Here is a 24,935-nt window from a genome sequence, read left to right on the forward strand (position 1 = left end):
TTGAAGTATCCTCTCATTGCATTAGCTGTATGCGCATTACAACCTTGTAAAGATTTTGCATAAAATAGTCCACCTAAAGGTGTTAATAAAAAATCACAGGCTAAAGGAAAATTATTATCTCCAACACTATCTGTAGGAGTAGAGTAATCTCCTATGCAAAGTGCATGCTCTGCGTATATTCTAAGAAATACATTACCTGGAACATTATGATTAGGATCTGATCCCTCTAATGCTAACCATAGTTTTCTGAGAATACCAGGACCAGAAGATTGTATAAAAACTATTGTTGCATCAACACTTGTATTTGGTGGAATAGTCAGATTTTAATCTTTTTTAATTTTTAATTTTATAGTAGATTTTAATCCAAGGCATGTTAAACTTGAATTTGGTGTTATTCCTAATTCATTAATATTAATTGTTTTATTACCAACTTAATTTTTTGTAGCAGCATCATGTGAACTAGTAGATTCTGCTACATTTATTAATTTATTAGAATTCATATTAATATTACTAGCTGCATTATTTTGTCCATCTCTCGTAATGAACAAGTTAGTAGCTTGAGATATTGTTAAACCATCTACAGCTACAGCTGAAGTAGTGTCGCGTCCGAATTTATCAACAGACATTTTATATATAAAGAAAAAATTTTTAACTATATTTTTTTTTTTTAAATTACCAAAGATTATTAATAATATTCTAAAAATCATATCCTTCATCTAGCTTTTTTAAAACATATAAACACAAATTTCCACAGAATGAGGTATTTCCAAATTGAACTCTATCACTATTATAATAAACAGGACTTTTTAAATAATTAACAACTTCAACCGGCGGTGGTAGTCCATAAGAGTCAAAAGTTAGTTTTTTATCTCCGTCTTATACCAGCAAGTCCAGCAAATCCAGCATATCCAGCAAATCCTCCGTTTGTACCAGCAAATCCAGTGAACTCCCTGCGTACTTGAATCTCCTGTATTTAATATTTCACATTCTTTTTTTTTGCGTACTTTTAGATCCTTTGGATCCATAAAAATTAGGTTTTTCAGACCCATAAGAATTCGGTAATTCATCTTTTACAAATACACCTCTAAAATGTTTTATTTTAAATTTTTTGCTGCTTTGATCAATTGAAAATTTGTTAGTGGTTCATTTGGAAAAATTATTCCTTCAACATTGATAAGTTTATAATTGTTATTTTCCATTTTTATTTATATATATTTATATTATTGGGCTCTTTGGCCACTTTGCGTAATTGACCTCTTTGAGCTATAAATTATTTTCTTTTAGTTTGTAGTGTCCATATGCTAATGTGTGTATGCCATCTTCTAAAAGAACTCTTTTATCGTCTTCTGCGCTTAATGCTATTTTATTGATCTCTTCTGTGTAAATTTTATGTAAATGTGATCTTATTACATTTATTTTCCAATATGCTCTCTTTTATTTAATAAACAATCTTTGTAATCTTCATGTGTTTTATACTTTTTAACAACATTTTTTTTTACTCCTTTACATTTTTGTTATCTTTTTAGTGTACTTTGTAAGAATACAACTTTGATCTAAATTCTACAAATTCCTCAAATTGTGCTCCTCCAGACGCATCTTTAAACATTCTTATTACTTTCTTATTAACACCAACTTTAAAATCTACATTATTAACTGCTGAGTGTTTTGGGTCAAATTCACTTGTATCAAATTTGCTTTCATCATCTTCAGAAATATCAGCATAAAAGTCTTCTGTTTTAATTTCATATGCTAAAGAATCTGTATCAGTGAATAATAGTTTTGCTCAATCAGCATATTTTTTCTTTATGTAATCATAATAAAATTCGTACATTAGAACTTTGCTCAAATCTAATATACACATTCCTAAGTAAATTGGTTTAGCAAATTTTAATTTTGTTTTTTTCATATGTATTGCTATTAAGTTTTCATAAAATATTGTTCTACTTTCAAAGTTCGGTTTTGGTGATAGTTTAATAGCTTCATTTTTGTCTGTTACTAATCAACTCTGCTTTCAACATTCTCCATTGTTTTTCCAAATACTGAATTGTTCATGAGTTTAAAAAAGTCTTTTTCAAAATCATTAGTTGTTTTAGTTCTAAGGTTTGTATTTAGTTCAATGTATTCATTTAGCCATGCTCTTTCTTCAAACTTTATGCCTCTATGAATTTTAGTAATCTTTAATCCTAATCTTTCATACAATTTAAGATTTTCATAATGCACTATATACTTTTTCTTATTACTCAAGTTAGAGACTAATTTTTCAACTTTATCAATATTTAATCTTTCAGGTGCAAGTGGATAATCATTATGTTCATCATGTAGATATTCAGGGTTATCTAAATCTACCTCTAGTATACATGGAATTGATTTCCCGTGTTTTATTTCATTTTCATCCATCCATTTAAAACCATGTGCAGGAAGTGGTTTACTCATTGTCCATCCATATAAATTATTAGCATCTAAATATTGAATGAATGTTGATGGTTTGCTTTGATCATACTCATCACCCATTTACGTATCATTAGAAGTTTCTAACCTATTTGATATCATACTGATTCCACCTCTTATACCTTTCTTTATCATTAGTATGATACTAATGATAAAGACTTCGTAATCACTTAGCAATTCTAATTTTATTTTTGTTTTCTTCAATGCTGCATCCCAAGCTAATCCTGGTGATGTATAATACCAAGCAGGATCTAATTTATAACAATTCATACAAACATCTCTAAAATTTTTAAAGGCGTCAGCTAGTAAAAGCACATCTGAAACATTGTACAAGTCATGATAATCTCTAAATGTTTTGCAATTAAACTCATTCCATACATTTTGCGCATGTGAGTAATTATCATCACTTATATCTTCATTGTTTAATTTTGAAAAGAATGATTATTTTGGCGGTAATTGTGTCTCATTAAATCTAATAATAGAATCAACCCAATCATATGGGTATACACCTTTTCTTAGTAAAAAATCTAATTTTTTAAGATTCTTCGAATCTATGGAAAACTCTTCGAATTTTTTACCTGAATATAATTTTCCGATATTTTTGCACTGGTCTTTTGCTAAATAAAGCATCTAAACTAGAAAGCATAAATCTATAACTATCTAAGAAACAAAGTTCACGTTTAACTTCAACTTTCTTACCTTCTTTAATATACTCATCAATTTTAATTTCTCTGAAAAAGCTAATATACTTTTCTTCATTGTTTGGTATACAACTTAATTTTCCTCCTGATAATTTCTTTATAAATAAGTGAGAATCATAACCAGATAAATTGTGAAATAGTACTGAAAAGAATTTTGGAATTTTATAATTCAAATTACAATTTTGATGAGCAGCACCTCTATATTTTCCAGTAATATGACAATGGTCACGTACTTTATCTTTTTCAAGATCTTCTCTACAAATGTGGCATGATATTGCTGCATTAAAATCATGCTTGTTTTCAGTAGTATATATCATCTTTTTTGAAAATTTAATCATACCATAAATTTTCTTGATATCTTATTCTAAGCTATCAACAAAAATTTGTGCAACATTATCTGTTTCACTACTTGCAGTAAATGCGACTAATTTACCTTGATAAAAGCTTTCATCAAAACATTTAATATAATAACAGAATGAACTTGGAATATGTTTCTGATATTGTTTAGTATAAGGTTTATTCGGATTTTGTTCACAAGTGTCAATTTGTTTAATAAAACTTTCAAAGTCAGCATATACTACAAACGGAACTCTCATTGATTTATTGTGATTAGTAAATTGCATTGTTGAATTTGGTGGTGGAAGTTCGATACGTACTGAATCATGTGTTTCACAATACGATTTATGATTAGATAAAAATTCTTCTGAATTAAATCCTAACAAACAATTTCTACAAAAGTGTTTTTTGCAATGTTTATTAGATGTTTGGGATGAAAGTAATCTGCTTAAATTTTTTTTTTAAACAGTAATGATTAGTTTCACCATTTGAGATTAATAGTAAATCTATTAAATGTTTGCGATCATTATTCTTTGATACATGCAAAATATGAACTTCTGAGTTGTCATAACCATATATATTGACACTGATATCTTGATTGTTATTCTCGAATTGTGTGATTTGGTTTAATGATACTGGAAATTCTATTTTATCCCAGTTTATTTTTTCAGCTTGATTTTTCAGCTCTTTATCTACTCTTTGAGGATTATTATCTGTTGGATTTAATGCTCTTGCAACACACCACTTAAAACATTGATTATCTTCATTTTTTATATTAATTATCGCATTTTTATTTGCTAAATTTGTATCAAGTGTAATATATGATTTAGCTTTAATAGGATTATACTCAATAATATTTACATTCATCTTTTCAACAGAAACAAATCTCCAACCTGATCCTGCTTGTTGATATAATAATAATGATTCTAAAGTTTTCTGCTTTGATATTTCATAAAACTCATTTAAATCTGTTGTTTCTAATACAACTTGATTATTCGTTCTAAATGGAGCAGATGTGATTATAGTTTCTCCTGTTTTAATATCAGTACGTTCCATTTCACAATAGAGAACTATATAAACTTTAAAATTTGTATTTTCTTTAAGTACTTTAATAGCACTACTTTTGGCAACATTTATGAAGGTTAAAGTATCGTAACCTTCTATCGCTTTAGCTGTAAATTGTTTTGTCACATTTTTAACAGATGATTTCTTTAATTGAAATTTTATTGGTTTTTTGTAAAACTTATTATACAACTCTACAACTTTAGATTTAAATGCTTCAATCTTTTCGTTAGCTGTTTTTTTAATTTTATCAGGAACAAAAGACATAATCCAATATGCAATAGAATTATTTGATTCTTTTCGAGATATTGATGTACTAGTTGCAATAAAAGGTGAAGGAGTCAAAATTGTTGAAGATGATATTTCTGGAATAGGATCATCAATATATTTCTCTGTTCGACTAATGTAGATTGCGTTTGTGGGGGCTCAACAGGTGTGTGCGCTAACGCTTCTAATTATTCACGCTTTTTCATTCTATAATAACATTTAATTTTTCGCTCTTTTGCGATTTGTTGTAATTCTGTGATTTTTTTATTTTCCATTTTTATATAGCAAGATATTTTTTTTTAATTTTCATTTTTTTAAAATGATTTTTCAAAATAAAAAAATCTTGCCGTATATTTATTATTAAAAATATTTACAAAGCACATGTAAATATTTTTTAAACATCTTCTATTTTTTTATATTCTGATTTTTAAATATATCCCCATCCTCGTATTCTACAATAATAAGTAATATTTCGATATTTTGCAATCTCCTGTTCTTTTGTAATGGTCAATGTTCTATATATAAAAGGTGTAGGAGTTAAAATTTCTGAATATGTTTTATCTGGAATAGGACCATCTAGTATATTTTCCATTTTTTATATGACAAGATTTTATTTTTTTAATTTTTTAGAATTTAATATTTCAATCATAAATCCATTATCAACTTTTCCATCATGTAATTCAAGATATCTCCATCCATGCTTAGTTTCACGCATAGCACTATATAATGATTTATATATAGTAACTTCTCCTGTTTCCATTTTAGTCAATTTAACAGTGACTGGTTTTTTCTTTATTGTTCTTAATTTTTCATATTTTGGATCTATTTATTTTCTTCTTTTTCACGATTTTTTCTTGGTCTCCCAACTGCTCTTTTCTCATTTACTTCCTTAACTTCAGTCATAATAGATTCTTTATCTAATAACCCATTTTCAATAGCAATCATTAGCAATGAAGCGAGATTGTCAGATGTTTTCGAAATATTATTTTCTTCTAATAGATTTTTTAAACTTTTCTTTGTATATTTCATTCTTTTAATATATAAAGAAAAAAACTTAATTAATTTTCAAAAAAATTTAATTTTCAAAAAATTTAATAAGCAACATTCATTTTATTTCCGTTTGATTGAAATTGTATTATTCTATCAGATAATACAACAGCATATGCATCAGTAACTGCTGGAACAGCTGAATTAAATGTTGCTTTAACTTGTACATCTAGTGTTGATGATTTTAATCTTTCTGATTGTTTACTAACATCAAAAACAAAAAGTGGGTATAAATCTTTATAGTCAGAAGGAGTTATATTGCTGTGTGTGATCAATTCATTCATTCCATAAAATTTTTCATTAAACACAGCTGCATCTCTATAAGCTTTTGAAAATTGCTGATTTGGGAATGACAAATTATAATCAACAACAGGATATCTTTCTTGATTAAGCTTAATGTATATATTTTTCTAGTCGCAATGATCAAATATTGAAGGATTAGCATTTCAAATAAATAGGAGTGGTCCCCACTCTTATTTTTTTTTACGCTCAATCTCCAAAAAAATGATACTTTTACGCTCAATCTCCAAAAAAATGAATTAGCTTGTGCAACAGGTATAGTATCACACTGACGCGCTCGAAAACTTACTGGAATTGCCATTTTTGATTCGATAGATTTATAAAGACTAATCCTTTTTGCATCTGATGGGATTACATGTGGTATAAGTAATGATATTTTATTAAGATTAACTTTTCCTAAAACTATACCAGCAAGCTCAAAAATTGCATCACTATCTCTTTTAAGATTTATTGTATGTTTAAAGCCATAAATAACTCTATCGTAATCTTCACAGAATCCAAAAATGTGTCTTAAAGGTATGCAAAATGAAAATGATACTTTTGTAGTTGGTTTCCGAATTATGTATGATTGTCTCATTGAAAACCCTGGGTTATCAGCAAGTACTGCTGTTGTTGTATTATTTTTATACCACAATTGATTTAATCCTTGCGCTAATTGAAAGTCATTTGGGTATTTAAGCATTCCTAACATTGTAGTTGCTCGACGTGGATGATAAATAGTTTCTATATTTTGGTTTGATAATTGGTATGATATTTCACTGAATAAATACATAATACCATTATTTGTAAGCGTCACTGCATCTGTATATGCATAAGCTGTTCCATCAGCTTTAACAAGTTGTCCTTCAATTAAGAGATAAGCTTCAGATGAAAGTGTGAACAAATCTAATTGCTCAATATTGGTTCTTATTTCTCCAGCATCATTTAGATTTGTACGAGCCGCTAGCTCATTTTCATGGAATTCAATACTTTCAATTCCATTATCTACAATTGGCATTTCTGTAAAAATTTAATACTTCAGAAGTCGTCCTTTTATTTTTTTATATGCAATATAAAATTTTTTTTTTGATTGACAATTCTTAAAAAACTATATAAAAAATTTAGCAAGTCTACTACGCAAGTCTACTACGCAAGTCTACTACGCAAGTCTACTACGCAAGTCTACTACGCAAGTCTACTACGCAAGTCTACTACGCAAGACTACTACGCCAGTCTACTATGCAAGTCTACTACGCAAGTCTACTACGCAAGTCTACTACGCAAGTCTACTACGCAAGTCTACTACGCAAGACTACTACGCCAGTCTACTATGCAAGTCTACTACGCAAGTCAAAGACCGCGTCCTTTTTTAACTAGATCTTTTATTCTTATAGCATTTTCATTTGATACTTTTTTTAATGATCTTATTGCAGAACCCATCATTAATTTATTTATATTTGTTGTTATATCATCTGCATTACTTTTTGTAGATCTTTCAGATCCATTACTATATCCATTATTAATCAGATCATTGTATCCAACCAAACTTGAAACTACTTCATCAATTTCTTTTTTTAATAACAGGTTGTGAAACTGCTTTTGAAGATGCTTTGTTTTATCAATTATTTGTTTTCCTTTTTCAACTGCAGCATTTCTAGCAGCTTCTTTCGCTGATGTTGATAGTTCTTTACTTATATATCTCTTATTATGAACAAATAGCATTTTTATGTACTATATATATTTTTTTTTTATAATTTTAAATATTTTGTATTAATTTATACTGTGAACTATCTATTATATCTTGTCGTAATAATTCATCAAAAATTACAACAGCTTTATTTCTTGCTTCAGTGTTACCTGCTTTCCATGCAGCTATACACAATTTAAGCTTTTCAATTAAAAGCTTTTAAATTAGGGTCGCTAGGAAGGAAAACAGTTTGTATTTTTGTTCCTACTCCTGTTCCTCTTGATTTACGCTTCTTATTTTTCTTTATATCTCTCCAAATGGGCGCTATTATTTTTCTGTATTTTCCACTACGAGACGACTTTGGTTTGTATGGGTTTTCAGTAGTAATTGCATCTGTTTGTATTAATATATCTCGATATTTTTTATGGTCATCTACATTATACATTCCCTTATCAGGTTTAAACTTTGTAAACAAATTTCATTTTTCACGATCTTCAATTTTTAGAAATGACTATTTACTTTTTTTTTAAGAAATATAAAAAACACAATATAAATCGTTTTACGATTTTTTTACGTTTTATTTTAGTACACTATTTTATGTTTTGACGTTTACATTTTTACTAAATCTGCTTTTGAGTATATTAATTGCTTCATCTCTTCCTTGTTTAATTAATGATTCTTTAGTTTGTTCATTAATTAACTCTTCTGAATTTGTTTTAATTTGCTCAAGCATGGCTTTAAATTTTTCAAGTTCACTAAGTATTAGTTTAAATTTATTGTCATCTATACTTCCATCTACTAAAGCTTTAGAAATATAGTCACTTATTGTGTATTATTGTATTTAGTTTTGAATCAGCAAGTACTTTAATCTTTTCATGTTTTTCTGCTTTTAAATTTATTTTTTTATTAACTTGACCTCCTATTAATGGTAAAACACCTGCTCCTAATGCTGCACCTTCACATGCAATAGCTACTGGTGCTGCAATTATTGTTGCTAAAAAGCCAATTCCGATAGTTCCAAGTGCCATAGTGCTTGCTAGTAATGAATTATCAATTGCTGAAATTATTTTTACAGTTCTATGATACTTTTTACTTAGCATATTTCTCTTTTCTCTTTCACTCTCTATTTCTTTTTGAATCTCACTAATTGTTTTTAGTCGATATATATGTGCACTAATAATCTTATTTTCTTTATCAGGTGCACTTGGAAGGTTTGGATATATTTTATTGCAAGTTTTATCATTTGCACTCTGTGCATTTGGTATATCTGAATAACTATTATTACACAGCTTTTTGCAATTAAACTCCATTTTAATAAGTAAAATTAATTTTTTTTAAAACAATATTTACAATAAATTCACAAAACATAATCTCATTTTTTAATCGATAGATCAGAATCAGAATTATTAACAACATTTATTATAATGTCATCAACAGTTTCTGATATTACAGAGTTTTGTAAACTTAACATTTTTAATTTAAGTTCTTCTTTTAATGAAACTAACGTAACACTTTCATTAACTACTACACGAAACTTTAAAAGAATATATTGATGTGATAGAGATTTTATTGTAATGTCGTGTTACGCAAATATTTCATATTTATTATCATTTATTAATACTGAAGGGTGCTCCAAATCTTTGAGTACTTTAGAATGAAGAAGTATTTTTAGAGGGTTATCGGGTATATATTTGTTTATAAATTTGTGTATTGGTGGATTATTACTTGGCATTTTATATTGCATATAAAAAAAATTTCGAGAAATCACAGAATCATATTCAAAAATGTACATTAGCAAATGGTGAATTTGGTCCTAATAATAAACCTGATCCTGTTGATGTATATCCATTGCCATTGCGTAAGTACAATCCATCACTTACAGAACTTCCTTTACTCCATGGTCTCAAATATAAACAATTTCCTGCAGCTGTCATTTTAAATCCTATTCCACTCTTTTTTAAGTACACAATACCCCTTCCAGCAATTTTATCAACCATAGCTGATCCAGCTGCTGAACCTACTCCAGGTAATAAACCTATTGCAAGTGCTGGAGCAACGCTTGATAATAAAAATTTTCCAGCTGTTCCAAGGAAAGGTAATAGTGCACCAATAAATCCGCCCTCTATTCGAGAATTGTGAGCTAGTTGTGTTTTACGTAAATTAATTACACCCGCACTTTTTTTATATGCTCTTTTAATTCTATTCAATTGATAATCTGTTACAGCTAATTTATGCTCACCATTAAGATCTGAATGTGATAACTCAATTCTAGTTCCATAACCATCTTCAATTGCTTTTTTAAGTTTTTCTAATTGCCCTTGCGAAATATTTATTTTGATATTAGTATATTTACTCATTTTATATATATAAAATAATTTTAAAAAAGATACAAAAAATTATTTTACGTTTTAATTTAATAATAAATACTACTTCACTTCTTTTATATGAAATGTGATAGTTACTTCTTCTCCTCCTCGTAAATTCAAAAGATTACCATTTTGATCAAGCAATTTATTTTCCATTCTTGATATTTTTTTTAGTATTTCTGGTAAGTAAATTAAGTTATACGGCTCTTGAGCAATTTTATAACCAGGACCTACAGTTAGAAAAAATGAGTATATAACGTTATCTGTTTCTCCATTTATATACAATGATCCTATTATATCACTTGTTACTCGTATACTATTAACATTTAATATATTTACTATATTAGTTGATATATTGTAGCCCGCTGAATATATTCCACTGTCAAAACCAAAAGCAGTTCTAATTGAATTTGAAGTTGTAAAATCAACTTTATAACCAGCTGCAATAGTTAAAGCTGATCTTAATGTATTATTGTTTCCTTCAATTGTAATATATGCAACTCCTGAACTTGCATCGCCGTTTCCTATCATAATCAATTGGATATATTTATTTATATCATTAATTTCATAACATCCATCAGGAATGTTTATATCCTTCCAAGTTGATCCATTATTTGCACTATATCTAAAATTGTTTTTTGAAGAATCAATATTAGGAAAACTGTAATATGTCTCTAAACTAACTAGAGCCATTTCATATTCTCTGTCTTCTCTACTTGTCTTCTCACTGATAAATATGCCATTTTTTTTTTTTTATATAGAAGATAATATTTTTTACATTTTTTAAAATTTATTTTTTTGTTTCAACAAGTTGGTATATAAAAACAATTTAATCCACTATATTTTCCATAATCTTTTTTAGAAGATAGATCTATAATAACAGATCCATGAGGGTCTGACCAAGCTTTTTTACAAATTTTTAAACTCATCTTTTGTCATATCACTTGAAACATGATCATTATAAATGTTATTTAAATTCTTTGAATCTTGTGGAAATAAGAAAATAAAATTTGTAATTTCTCGTATAGTTTGCCTAGGTAACATAAAGTAGTTTTGTGCAAGATAGAAACAATCTACATTACTATGTCTTCCTCTTATATAATATTTTTCACACTTATTTTGCTTTGTTAATTGTAAATCTTCAAATATCATCAAATTATTCTTATGAATATCAAGATCTTGAGGATCTGGTACATCTTTTGCTGTTTCAAAAAACTTATACTCCATATCTATTTTCTCATTTAAATTTTTTGAAATGTCTTCAATTATAAGCTCAGGGTTTGCATTTAATTTTTCTATTTTGTCTTGTAACTTAAATAGTTCAAGAATAATTTCTTTTGGTAATTTTTTTTCAAAAGATTGTTTTAATATTTTGTGTTCTGGTTGAAAAAGAGATTTTCCGAAAACTTGTAAATTGTAATAGTCTAACCAACCAGGTCTCAAAAGTAAATTCAATAATAAAGTAGTTTTTCCACAACCCGACTTTCCAACAATACTCTTACAAAACAACTTTTATTATTTCTCTTATTGTTATTTGCATTCCATGACAAATCTATAATATCCATTTTTATATAATTAAGATTTTCATTTTTATATATAAAAATGCTATATATCATTTTTTTTCTATATATAAAAATGTACTGCGTTAAATGTAGAAACAAAACAAATACACTAAACTTGCAAAATGTCGTGAGTCAAAACAATAGAAATATGCAACGTGGAACTTGCGCTACTTGTGGAAAAACAAAAACTCAATTTGTATCCTCAAAAACAGGGGGAGATTTAGTGAGTTCGATTAATTCAGCAACAAGTAAAATAAAACTACCATGATCAAAGTTCCCAGGTGAAATGCATTTGCCTGGAATGAACTTTGTTGGTCCTGGCACTAATTTAGATGAACGATTAACTTCTACTGACGCATTTAAAGAATGGAGTAAATCTATCGGTAGAGTTGATAATGCAGCTTACCATCACGATCTTGCTTATAAATACTTCGATGACACGGCAAAAAGAAATTTAGCTGATAAAATTATGATCTAAGGAAATGGATGCTACAAAAAATCCGATAATACGTGAAAGAATTGAATGAGGTATTATAAAACCTATTATATCATCTAAAGCAAAGTTTGGATTAGGTCTTTCAGACCCATATAAGTTAGGTTCATTGAACCCATATGAATTAGGTGTTGAAACTACTCAAAAAAGCTCTCAACGATCAGTAAAAAAGACAAGAATAAAGAAGTAATTCTTATGGGTCTGAAATGGACTGACAAACTTTCAAACGAACTTCATAGACCAGTTGTAAAACATTTCAGAAAAAGAAAAGTTATTGTAAATGGAATTGATGAAGTATGGGCTGCTGATTTAGTTTATATAAAATCTTTTTCAAAAATCAATGATGGTATAAAATACTTATTAATGGTGATTGATGTTTTTTCGAAGTATGGATGGATTGTTCATTTGAAAAGTAAAACTGGATTTGATATTGCTAATGCTTTAAATAAAATCTTTAAAGAAAGAAAGTGTCAAAAAATGTGGGTAGATAAAGGCTTAGAGTTTTATAGTAAGCATGTTAAATCGCTAGGTGTTGAGTTATATTCAACTGAAAATGAAGAAAAAAGTTGTGTAGTTGAACGGTGGAATAGAACAATGAAAGATAAAATGTTTAAGTGCTTTTCACCTAATTCTACTAGAAAATATATTGACGTTTTAGATGAAATGGTAAATAGATATAACAACACAAAGCATTCCTCAATTAAAACGGCACCAGTTGAAGCTAGCGATAAAAAGAATGAAAATATTGTTTGGTTAAATCTAAACGGAAATTCACGATCAGAGTCTGTAAAACCAAAGTTTTCAATTGGTGATAGAGTTAGGATAACTAAACAGAAGGGAACGTTTGAAAAAGGATACACACCGAGATGGACTGAAGAGGTTTTTACTGTTTCATAGACACTGCTCTCAGATCCACCAACGTATAAAATAACTTATAATAATGGTGAAGAAATACAATGCACTTTTTATGAATAAGAAATGCAAAAAAATGATCAAAACATATTTAGCATTGAAAAAGTTATTCGTAAACTCCAAAACCAATCATTAGTAAAGTGGTATGGGTATCCTATGTCGTTCAACTCATGGGTTTATAATAAAGAATTGATAAGTCTGAAAAAACTGATTTAATATTACAAAATTTTTTTTAGCTCAGAGTTTATAGTTTGTAACCATAATATATTAATATATTATGGTTGTTATACTCCCATTATCTTATATATTATTTTGGCTCAGAAATTATGGTTAGGACAATAAGACAATTAGGACAATTAGGACAATAGTTGAAATGACTTATGAGAATATAGATAAGTTTATAATTAAATATGAATGAGTTTATGGTTAAGGATATAGTTGAAATATGATATGAGAATACGGATAGGTATATGGTTGAAAAAATTTGTTCTGGAATGCCCTTTTTATACTACTGACACCACATGAAGATAAGCCAGAGCCGTCTATGAAAAATATTTTGCAAGCTTGCTGTACCCTATTTGCAAGCTAAAAAACTCGCGATACACTTTTTGCAAGCTACAAAACTTGCGGTACTCTTTTGGTAGTTTTTAAATATATAAAAAACAAAAATATTTTATATAATATAAATTATTTATTATGTTTTATATATATTCAAATATATATATATATATATATATATATATATATATATATATATATATATATATATATATATATAATTTATATGACTTCGGATATTAGAATTTATTCTTTGATAAAGTCACAGGTTTTGCATTACTATACGAAAGGGGTGCATGTCTTAAATTAGAAGAACAAATTAAAAATAGCAGAATTATTGATCATTACCCAACACCCACACTTACTACCAATTTTCAAAAACAATTGTGTAAATCAAAAAAAGAGGGTAAGTTAGACATAATTACGTTTTTTAAAATGTATCCATCAGATTGCGTACCACCTAGAATATATGGAATGATTAAAAGCGCACAAGCCCGAAAAAGATTACCCAATGCGTCCTGTTGTATCAACAATCAACACACCACCATATGGAACCTTTAAATACCTCGTTAATATCATTCAACCAACACTAAACAAAAACAAAAAAAGACTTTAATTCAAATAATTTTTTTAACAAAGCCAGACATTGGTAAATAGATCCCAATGAAGTTAAAGTTTCCTTTGATATGGTTAATTTATATCCGTCCATACCCATTAACGAAGCTATTCCAGTTATTATTGATATATTAAATAATGACACTAACGACTTAAAGACTCGAACGAAACTTTCGCTTGTAGACATAAACCAATTAATAGAACTTTCGTTGAGTGTTTGCTATTTTTTATATGAAAACAAAATCCGAATAATGCCTAATTCAGGTCCTTTAGGCTTGTCCTTAATGGTTGTTATTGCGGAAGCGTTTCTACAAAATAAAGAAAGAAAAACACTTAGTATAGCTACTATTCAAACATGTAAACCAAAAACTTTCATGAAATATGTAGACAATTGCCACGCTCGCTTTAACTCAATAAAACAACAACAAATGTTTCTAAATATCCTAAAGGAACAAAATCCTGCCATACAATACACTGTTGAACTCGAAAACCACCAAAAACAACTTAATTTTCTAGATACTAATAATACAAACACAATGCATAGAGCTTATGAATTTCAAATACATCGAAAAGAAGCAATAACTAATATTCAACTTAAACCAAACTCAAATATCAATTCTAATATTGTCACTGGCGTATTCAAAGGGTTTTTAAGCCGTGCAAAAAAAATATGTTCTCAAAAATACCTCCAACAGGAAATTGATTTTTTAATAAAAATATTTGTTGAAAACGGACATGAAAAGAACAATTTAACTAATATTGCCAGAGACTATATTAAAATAGATGAAAAAAATACCAATTATCAACCAACTGACAACCAAATATTTATAAAGCTACCATGGATACCAATAGTTGGCCCTAAACTTAGAAAATAATTTAAAAAACAAAACATAAAAGTTATATTTACATCATCTCCATATTTAAACGATATATTCTGTAATAATAAAACAAAACTTCCTCCAAATACAAACCCAAGCGTCTACCAAATAAAATGTTCATGCAACTATATATACATTGGTGAAACAAAAAAGAAAGTTATATCAAGATATATTGAGCACCAGAAAAATAGTAAAAAAGAAAATGGGCCAGTTCTGGTGCTACTGAGCATTCCAAATCATGCCATATCTGTAGCTCCAGAAAATCATATTCGAAAAATTCGAGAATCCCTGGAAATAAACAAAGCTAAAGTTCGACAAGCGTTAGGAAAAGGCGAAAATGTTCTTAATAGGGATGATTGTGATAACGTCACAATAAAAGCTTGAGGGACATTTTTTATTAGATTATCTGACGTCAACATTTAATCCTATTTTGTATTTTCTCATGCTCTTTTTAATGTTATCTTTTTAACGGTTTGTTTTTATTATAACGATTTTCTTTGTAACGATTTTTATTATATCTGAAGATGCTGATCACAATAGATCAGCGAAATATCGAATAATATATATATTGAAATAAAAAAAACAAATATATTTTTTTCAAAAAAGTTTATACGCAACCGTATTTATTGAATTTTAATAACATTGTATCGTATAACAAGAAAATGACTTTATATATATATATATGTGTGTGTGTGTGTGTGTGTGTGTGTGTGTGTGTGTGTGTGTGTGTGTGTGTGTGTGTGTGTGTGTGTGTGTGTGTGTGTGTGTTTTTGTGTGTGTGTGTGTGTGTGTGTGTGTGTGTGTGTGTGTGTGTGTGTGTGTGTGTGTGTGTGTGTGTGTGTGAACATATTTTAAAGAAGTACACGATATTTTTTAATCTTGACATGTTTCGTAGTTAACTTACTACATTTTCAAAAGATAAAATTACAATTTAAAACTCTGGATATAGATATAAAATCAAAATTTGAAGACATTACAGAGAAATATTAACAGAAAAATAGAACTGTTACAAACCAATAAAAATTATAATACAAATCATGATACCGTAAATAGCAAAAAATAAAGATAAAATTATAAGTAAATAAAAAGCAAAAAAAAAAAAAAACACTAGATAGACAAATTTATATTATAATGAACAGTTTGTTTATTTAAAGATGGGTTTTCCCATTTAATATGGAGTGCTTCTTTAATTTTCAATTTGTTTTTGTTAGAAGCAGTATCCAAAATTTTAAAACAATTATGGTTACTTAGATTTTTACAATTAACAGATGAAATTAAAAGCTTTTAAACATTAGATTGTTTGTCGCTTGTAAGATGCTCATGAATCCTTGTTGTTAAGTGTCTGGAGGTTTCTCCAATATAACGGGCATTTACATCCAGCACAAGAAAATTTGCATACAACATTGGGTTTGAGCAGCTTAGGAAGTGGATCTTTTATACACAAACTGTTTTTTAATTTGTTGGTAGTGAAAATTAAATTAATTATAACATCTTTACAATATTTTTTAATGATTTTATTAGCTTTAGATTTAGTAAAGTTTGAGTAAAATCCTATAAATGGAAGCTTATAATATCTTATATATTGGTTATCAATACTATTTATCACAGATGGATTTAACTTTTTATCAACAAATAATTTAATTTCAGTGTCAATTAATTTAGGTGGATATAGGTTATTTTTTAAAACATAAGATAGATTTTTTATGTCCTCATCAAATCCTAGCCATGTGTTGTTGATTTTATACGTTCTATCAATTTAACAGCGTGTAAGACTAATATATTTATTTATTTATAACAATAGGGAATAAAACTGGAAAATTTTTGTAAAAGACGAGTATATGTTTTTTTGTGATGAACTGATGTGGAAAGGGAAACAGACTTATTAATAAGAACATCTAAAAATGCAATTTGATTATCTTGTTCTTTTTCTATAGTAAACTTTAAGTTTTTATATTGTTTATTAAGATGTGTAAAAAATTCCTGGGCTTCAAACTCTGAATTAAAATAGCAATAATATCATCCACATAACGTTTATAGAAAATCGGTATGGAGGAAGAGCAATTACTAACCCATTTTTGTTCGTGAAACCCAATAAAAATATAAGCTAATATTGGCGCTAAAGGAGAATCCATGGCAACGCCATCTAATTGATCATAATATTTCCCGTTAAATAAGAAATAAGAACCGTATGTTGAGATTCGAAGTAATTTTTTGAACTGAGCTTTAGAGAACTATTTTAAGCACGTTTCATCTTTAAAGTATAACATCATAGGAAACTATATATTTGTTAGTTATATCAACTTGTTTTAATTCCTCAACAAAAGAAAAAGAGTCACAGGTGGGATAAAATTTAGGTATTTAAGGAGACAATAAATCAGAAAGATATATATATATATTTTATTACTTGATTTTATTAATTTTCTGTTATTGCTGATATGTTTTAACTTTTAATGATTATTTTGTTTTAAAATTATTATGTTTTAACTATTAATTTTTATTGATTTTTATTGTTATGTTATGATTATTATCTATTATTTTACTTATCTGTATACTTGAAATTATCAAAATTAAAAATAAATTAGCATATATAATAATATATAAAAGAATCTAGGTGATGACATATATCATATATCAATACATCAAAAGCCCCTGGCCTCCTCAGGTTGATGGAGTCTTTGACTTTTCCCTGACTCCTTACTCTGGACACGTTGGTAACGTAGCTGCAAAGAATTTTCATCATAAGATGACATTAAAACTGATGGTACTAGATGATGTAGCTTTCTCGCTTTCAACACAACGAGAAATTAAAAAACTTTTTTTCTCGTAAACAAGCTAATTTTAACTCTTTCCTACACTAAACTCTTCTTTTTATATAAATAAAAACTTTTTCCATACGTAAATACAAATAATAAATATTCTCTTCAGTGACGGATCCAGCATTTTTTGGTGTTCGAGATTTGTATGTTTATAGTTTTGTCAAATGATAATACTTTGCAAAAAATTGTCATGGTTGGAGGCTGGGAACAAATAAGCCCCAAAATTTCGCCAACCCCTTCCTCCCCCACCCACCTTACACGTGAGGGCAACAAGTTGATAAAATGATTTTTGTACTATTTCCAACTAGACTTATATTCGTTGATAAATTTTAAGTTTCCTTTTTATATGACTTTTTACATTTTTACCAATATTTGAAAAATAAAATATTGCTATTTTTGTATTAAAGTTGAAATACTGAGCTTGAGTTGGTATACTAAAAATCACAATAGGGAAAAAATTATATCAGTTTTAGAGTGCAGGGGGTCTCTAGATTACATTTACAAAAAGAAATTACTCCTATATAAAAGTTGATTTTAAAGGGTATTACTCAACTCTGGCCCACTGTGCATTGGTTTGACAAGGTTCTAATTGAAATTTGTTATGTTAGGTGAATTTAAGAAAAAATCTTTTAACTTTTTTTTAATATTTAATTGAAATTATTTATATTATTGTTATTTATTAGTTTATGTATTCGCTTTTTGATTAATGTATAAAAATGCATAAATAAAAAATAAAAAAAGTAAGTATATTAATATTTTTATTTAGAAATTAAAAAAAAGAAAAAAATGTTTACTTTCTATTCTCGTAATATAAAAAAAATCAGTTAGAACCTTGTCAAACCAACGCGACGAGTTGTATTTAGAAAGACGAGTACTCTTTTTCTTTACGCATACCTTTGTTAAACTGTCAAAATGGCTAATAAATTTCCCGAAATTATTAAATTTGTAAGCAGTAACAAAGGCTCCAAATGTTGACTCAAGAACACACACCAAAAATACTAACAGGGACACCATCCGTGCGCAACATGGCACTGTTAGCAGGGCCGAAGACTCGGGTTTCAAAGTAGGGGGGGGGGGGGGGAAATTATCAATTTGTAAAAAAAGTCTTCCTATCTAGATTTTTCTTTAAAAAAAAAAAGTCCTTTAGAAAAAAAGTGCAATACAAAGTTAACCCAATACAAAGTTAACTTAAACAAAAAAAGCCTAAAGTCACCATGGATTACTAAAGAACTCAGGAAATCTTCCAAAGTTAAACAAAAATTGTATATAAAGTATTTAAAGTCAAAAACAGATAAAAATAAGGAAATTTATAAAAATTATGTAAAGCTTTTTGAAAGTCAAAAAAAAAACTTAAAAAAAAAAACTATTCAAACTTATTAGAGAAGTTTAAGAATAATGCTAAACGCACATGGCAAACTTTAAATGAAATTACTGGCAATCAAAAAACTAAAACATGGAACTTACCAAAATTTATTAAAAACAATGGTGATTTCTTATATTATCCTAAAGATATAGCAAATCAAATAAATAATTTTTTTGTAACAATTGGTCCAAATTTAGAAAAAAATATTCCAATTATAACTAACACAATTAATGATCTTAATCTTCCGATAATTTCTATAATTAATAACATTGAACTTACGATTAAAGAGTTTGAATGTGCTTAAAAATTCTAAAAATCAATAAATCGATAGGCCCAGATCAAATAAATGGTAACGTTATAATTAGTTCTTACGAGATCATAAAAACTATACTCTTTCAGGTCTTTAGTTGTTCAATTAAACAAGGTATATTTCCTGATCAACTAAAGATAGCCAAAGTTACACCAATATTTAAAGGGGGGGAATTATCAAATATAACTAATTATCGTCCAATTTCTGTACTTTCTGGTTTTTCAAAGATTTATGAAAGTATCCTTTACAATAAAAATTATGATCATCTTTCTAAAAATATGGGTTTAAAAAACATAATTCCACTGGAACGCAGTGCTTCATCTGACTAGAAATATTGCAGATTCGTTTGAAAAATCACAATTTACTCTTGAAGTGTTCATAGATCTATCAAAAGCCTTCGATACGATAAATCATGAGATTCTTATTAAAAAACTAGAAAATTATGGAATCTGTGGTAATTTTCTAAAATTACTTAAGAGCTATTTAAGCAATCGTAAACAGTATGTGCAAATTTATGTATCCTCTACAACAAGTTTACTTGATATAACAATTGGTGTCCCCCAAGGATCTTTACTAGGACCACTTATTTTTCTCATTTATATCAATGATCTTTATAATGCCTCAAATTTAAAAACAGTAACGTTTGCTGATGACACAAACTTTTTTCTGTCTAGCAATAATATCATAACACTATTTAATGACATGAACATAGAGCTAATTAAAATTTCAAAATGGTTTAAGTCTAATAAGTTATCAATTAACATAGAAAAAACTAAATGGACTCTATTTCATCCAAAATCCAAATAACATCTTTTGCCAAATGATATGCCTCAAATATATATAGATAGTATTCAAATAAAACAATCAAAAGTTATACTTTTTCTTAGTGTTTTTATTGATGAAAACCTTACGTGGAAAAATCATATTGAAACCTTGCGCAACAAAGTTTCAAAAAATATTGGAGTATTATATAAAGCGAGAAGTTTTGTAAATAGACACGCATTAATTCAACTTTATTACTCACTTATTCAATGCCATCTAAATTATTCAAATATCGCATGGGGCAGTGCTAAAAAAAGTCAATTAGATCCTCTTTATCGGCAACAGAAGCATCTAGCACGACTAATAAATTTTAAAGATCGTTTTACTCATGCAAAACCACTTTTATTCAAAATGAGTATTCTTAATATATACCAACTAAATGTTTTTAACACTCTTTGCTTTATATTTAAATGTAAGATAAACTTAGCTCCAATATCTTTTCAAAATTTATATGCATAAAAGCCCAAAAACAAATATGATCTAAGAAATGACAATTTTATTTATCAAAATTATTCGCATACAAATTTTGGAAGGTCTCATATATCTTATCGCGGAGCTTATTTGTGGAACCAAATAGTTTTAAAAAATTTTGATATTTCCCAAAGTTGGAATTTTTCTTCTTTCAAAAACAAACTGAAAAAAGTTATTTTCTCAATAAAAAATATTTTCGAGTTCTTCTGATCTCGTTTCTCTTTTATAAGTGTTTCTAAATGTAATTTAAAATATTTGTTTTTATTTTTTATTGTTTTGTTAATCGGTATTTTATTTGTATGAAGGTTTTCATAAAAACGGTATTTACTAATTTAACATATTTGATTTAATTTTTTATTGTTTTGTTAAACGGTGTTTTATAATTGAGGTTATTTTATTTGTATGAAGGTTTTCTTAAACGGTATTTACTTTTTATTTTATATTTTTTTTGTAATAATTGGTTTATAATTTTTGTATTGTTAAACGGTTCTCGGTGACAGGATCTTACGATCCTCTTCGAGTTTCCGTGTTCTTCATATATTATGTACCAACGAAACTTTTACCAGAGAATATTGTTAAATGAACAAAAAAAAAAAAAAAAAAATTAAAAAAAAAAAAAAAAATTTTGGGGCCCCCTGATAACACCGGGGTGCCCCCCTTGGTCCCCAGTGTCGTCGGCCTTGGTTAGTATTCTCATATTTTACAACTGTTGATAAAATTGATCTCTCTGAGAGCCACGACAGAGTTCGGAAAGCCTGATTACCAGTTGGCCTTAGAATCATAAAACTTTGTTGTAGAGCTGTACCCTCATTAAGGGATAATAAAATGAGTTGAGTGTCTAGTCATAGAAATAAAGACACAAGCAAAACCCATGCAATGAATTAAAAAGATCCAGCAGTCATCATTCTAAAATGGAAAAAATGTATTATAAATACATATGCTCCAGCCCAATAAAAAAAGAAAGGTTGCAAAGCTAGTCAACAGATAAAACCTGTTTACCCTTTACATGAGTGAGCATGAGTTTTATTGTGTTGGATTTCTTAGAAGTCTTCATCCCGGTCTTATAAAAACTTGCAAAGTCTTGGTCTTGGTTTTGGATTGATTTTTTGATGTCTTAGTCTTAAAACATTTAGTCAAGGTCTTGGTCTTGAGCCCAAATGGCTTCGTCTTGGCCTTTACTTACTGCTTAGTCTTGGCCTTGGCCTTTACTGTCTAGACTGCATCTCTGGTTATTGGACACGTTTGAGTAGAGAAATTTACTAATACTCTCTAATAAACTAAATCTAAATAAACTCTAAATGCGAACAAATTAACAACTCGTACAGTTTTTTCCATAGTTAAGAGTTCTGACACCAAAATGTCTTCTTGAGGCAACCAAGCATTTGATTTTTTTATTTTATATATATATTGTCATTTTCATAATAAATTATTTACAATATTTTTTTGAGTTAAGATATGACTGGAGCAGGCAGAAGACAAAAGTCTTATCATCCAGGCCCGTTGTATCATTTACATATTAATTTATCATATAAGAAAAAAAGTGTTACATTTTTTTTTTGAATACAATACAACTTAAAACAAAAAAATAAATAAAATATAAAGATAAGTATTGATGTAAAGAGTGATGTCGCTTTTTAACAAAAGGAAAAGTTAAAAAATAAAAGAGAATAAAATAAAAATTACAAATACAATAGTATTTGAGATACGTCATAATCAAGTAACTGTTTTTTAAGATATTTTTAAAAGTTTGAATTGAAGTTGTAGCTTTACTATTATTTGGTAGAAATAAGTTCCACAAATGTGGCCCTCGGTAATTCGGATTGTTTTAACAAAGTTTTTGATACCTGATAATTAAGCAACAAATGCTTTGTTTGATACTTATGATCTATAATAAAGAAAAGGTCTTAAAAATATTAGGCAGCATATATTTTAATCTAAACATGAATAAAAGAATATTATAAATATTTGATTGGTAAACATTCAGCGGATTGGCACTGATGTATTTATTAGCATTTAATGTTGTTTTTGTTTTTTTAAGATACACCTGAGTCTTGATGGATAAGTTCTTGCCCATGCAATGTTACAATAACTAATATAGCTGTGAATAAATTAAAAGTAAATTAATTTTAAGCAGTTTTTATCCAACGTATATCTAGTTTTATACATAATTCAAATACTTTTAAAATTTTATTTTCTATTAGAATAATATGCTCTTTCCAACTTATTTGTTCATCAATTAAAACGCCTATGAATTTAACAAAGAATGTCCGTTGCAACTTGATTTTTTCTGTTGAAATATCCAGGAGTTTAAGGGCAACGTGTCAGATTTAGAAGATTTAGAAAAGAGAGTATATTTGTTTTGGTAGGGTTCAGAGAGAGTTTGTTGGCTTTAAACCATTCATTAAGGTTATCAAGTTCTCGATTCATAGCGGTAAAGATTGTATTAATGTTAGAGTGAGTATAAAAAACTTGAATGTCTTCAGCAAAAAGATTGAAGTTTAGTATACTAGATCATAAGTAAATATCGTTGATATAAACAATAAACAATAAAGACCCTAGAATAGATAACTCCGCAGGTAATGTTTTCTATTTTAGAGTAGGTTTTGTTTTAAGATACACATTGTTTGCGATTTTTAAGGTAGGGACAAAGCTATTTAAAATTATTATTTTTGACTCCATAACTTTTAAGTTTGTAAAGAAGAATATCATGGTTCACAGTATCATAGGTTTTTGAGAGGTCAATAAACACTCCAAGAGTATATTTGTTGTTTTTAAACCCATTTAGTATTTCTTTAACTAATTTAGTTATTGCATGTTCTGTCGAGTGCCCTTTTCTAAATCCGTACTAATTATAATTTAGAACTTTGTGAGTTGTGATATAGTTGTAAAGCCTATTATGCATTATTTGCTCTAGAATTTTAGAAAAACATGGAAATATTGAAATAGGTCTATAATGAAATAACTTTGAGATAACACCATCTTTAAATATTGAACCACTCAAGCTAGTTTTAATAGATCAGGAAAAACTCCATTATTAAATGAAAGATTAAAAATAATAAGTAAGGGGTATTCAATAATATCAAAAACTTCTTTAACAAACCCTAGGGCTTACACCATCAAAACCTGCACTTTTGTTTGGATTTATCATATTATAAGCAAACCGAAGTTCATCAGGCGGTACCTCAAGCTCATCCATTACACAGTCCACTTTTTTTAGATATAAATAAAAAAAAAAATTTCCTGGTGTTATTTTGTTTGCTAGGTTTTTACCCACGTTTATAAAAAAGTTATTGAAACTGTTTGCAATATCTTTTTTCTCATGAGTTATTGTTCTTTCATCCTCAGTATACAAATGTTTCGGTAAAGTATTACCACGAGTTTTCTTTTCTTTTCCTATCACTTCCTTTATTATATCCCAAGTTTTTTTGTTATTTCAGATATTATTTTGTAATAAATTAAACTTATATTTCTTAGCTTTTTTTTTCAAGTTTTCAAACAGGTTTTTGTAAATTTTATATATTTTTTTTCGTTTTGATAAGTTTTTCAATAATTCTATGAAGTATCCTTCATAGAGTTATTGTTTCTTCTTAGAAGATTTAATAAGTCCTTTCGTAATCCATGAACTTTGTTGACTTTAAAACTTGGTTTTACTTACCTTCATCGGAAACGCTTTGTCGTACGCATTAAAGAACTCGTAAAAAAATTCAGGGGCTTTATTTGTATCTTTGCAATTTTGTAGTTATTTCCAGTTTACTTTGAGTAAATAATTTTTAAATTCTTTAATATTAAATTCAGTAATTTGCCTTTTTATTTCCGTTAGTACTTTGCTTTTTTTTTCTATTTTATAAAAATCAGTGGTCTCTTATATCGCTTTTTATGATTCCCCTTCGAATGTTGGATGTTGTAAAAATATTAGGAAAAATATCATTAATGAGAGATTCA

General features: G+C 27.9%; 1 protein-coding gene across 1 annotated transcript; it reads right to left on the reverse strand.

Moving 5' to 3' along the window:
• Positions 1–5,905: 5,905 nt before the first annotated feature.
• On the reverse strand, positions 5,906–7,158 carry LOC136076194 (uncharacterized). Its single transcript, XM_065789668.1, has 2 exons — positions 6,373–7,158; positions 5,906–6,253 (listed from the first exon to the last, which is right to left on the reverse strand). Exons 1-2 carry the CDS (start codon positions 7,156–7,158, stop codon positions 5,906–5,908), a joined length of 1,134 nt encoding a protein of 377 aa, XP_065645740.1.
• Between the last annotated feature and the right edge of the window lie 17,777 nt (positions 7,159–24,935).

The sequence above is a fragment of the Hydra vulgaris genome, chromosome 02, assembly GCF_038396675.1.
Source record: "Hydra vulgaris chromosome 02, alternate assembly HydraT2T_AEP".
NCBI classification, from domain to species: Eukaryota; Metazoa; Cnidaria; class Hydrozoa; order Anthoathecata; family Hydridae; genus Hydra; species Hydra vulgaris.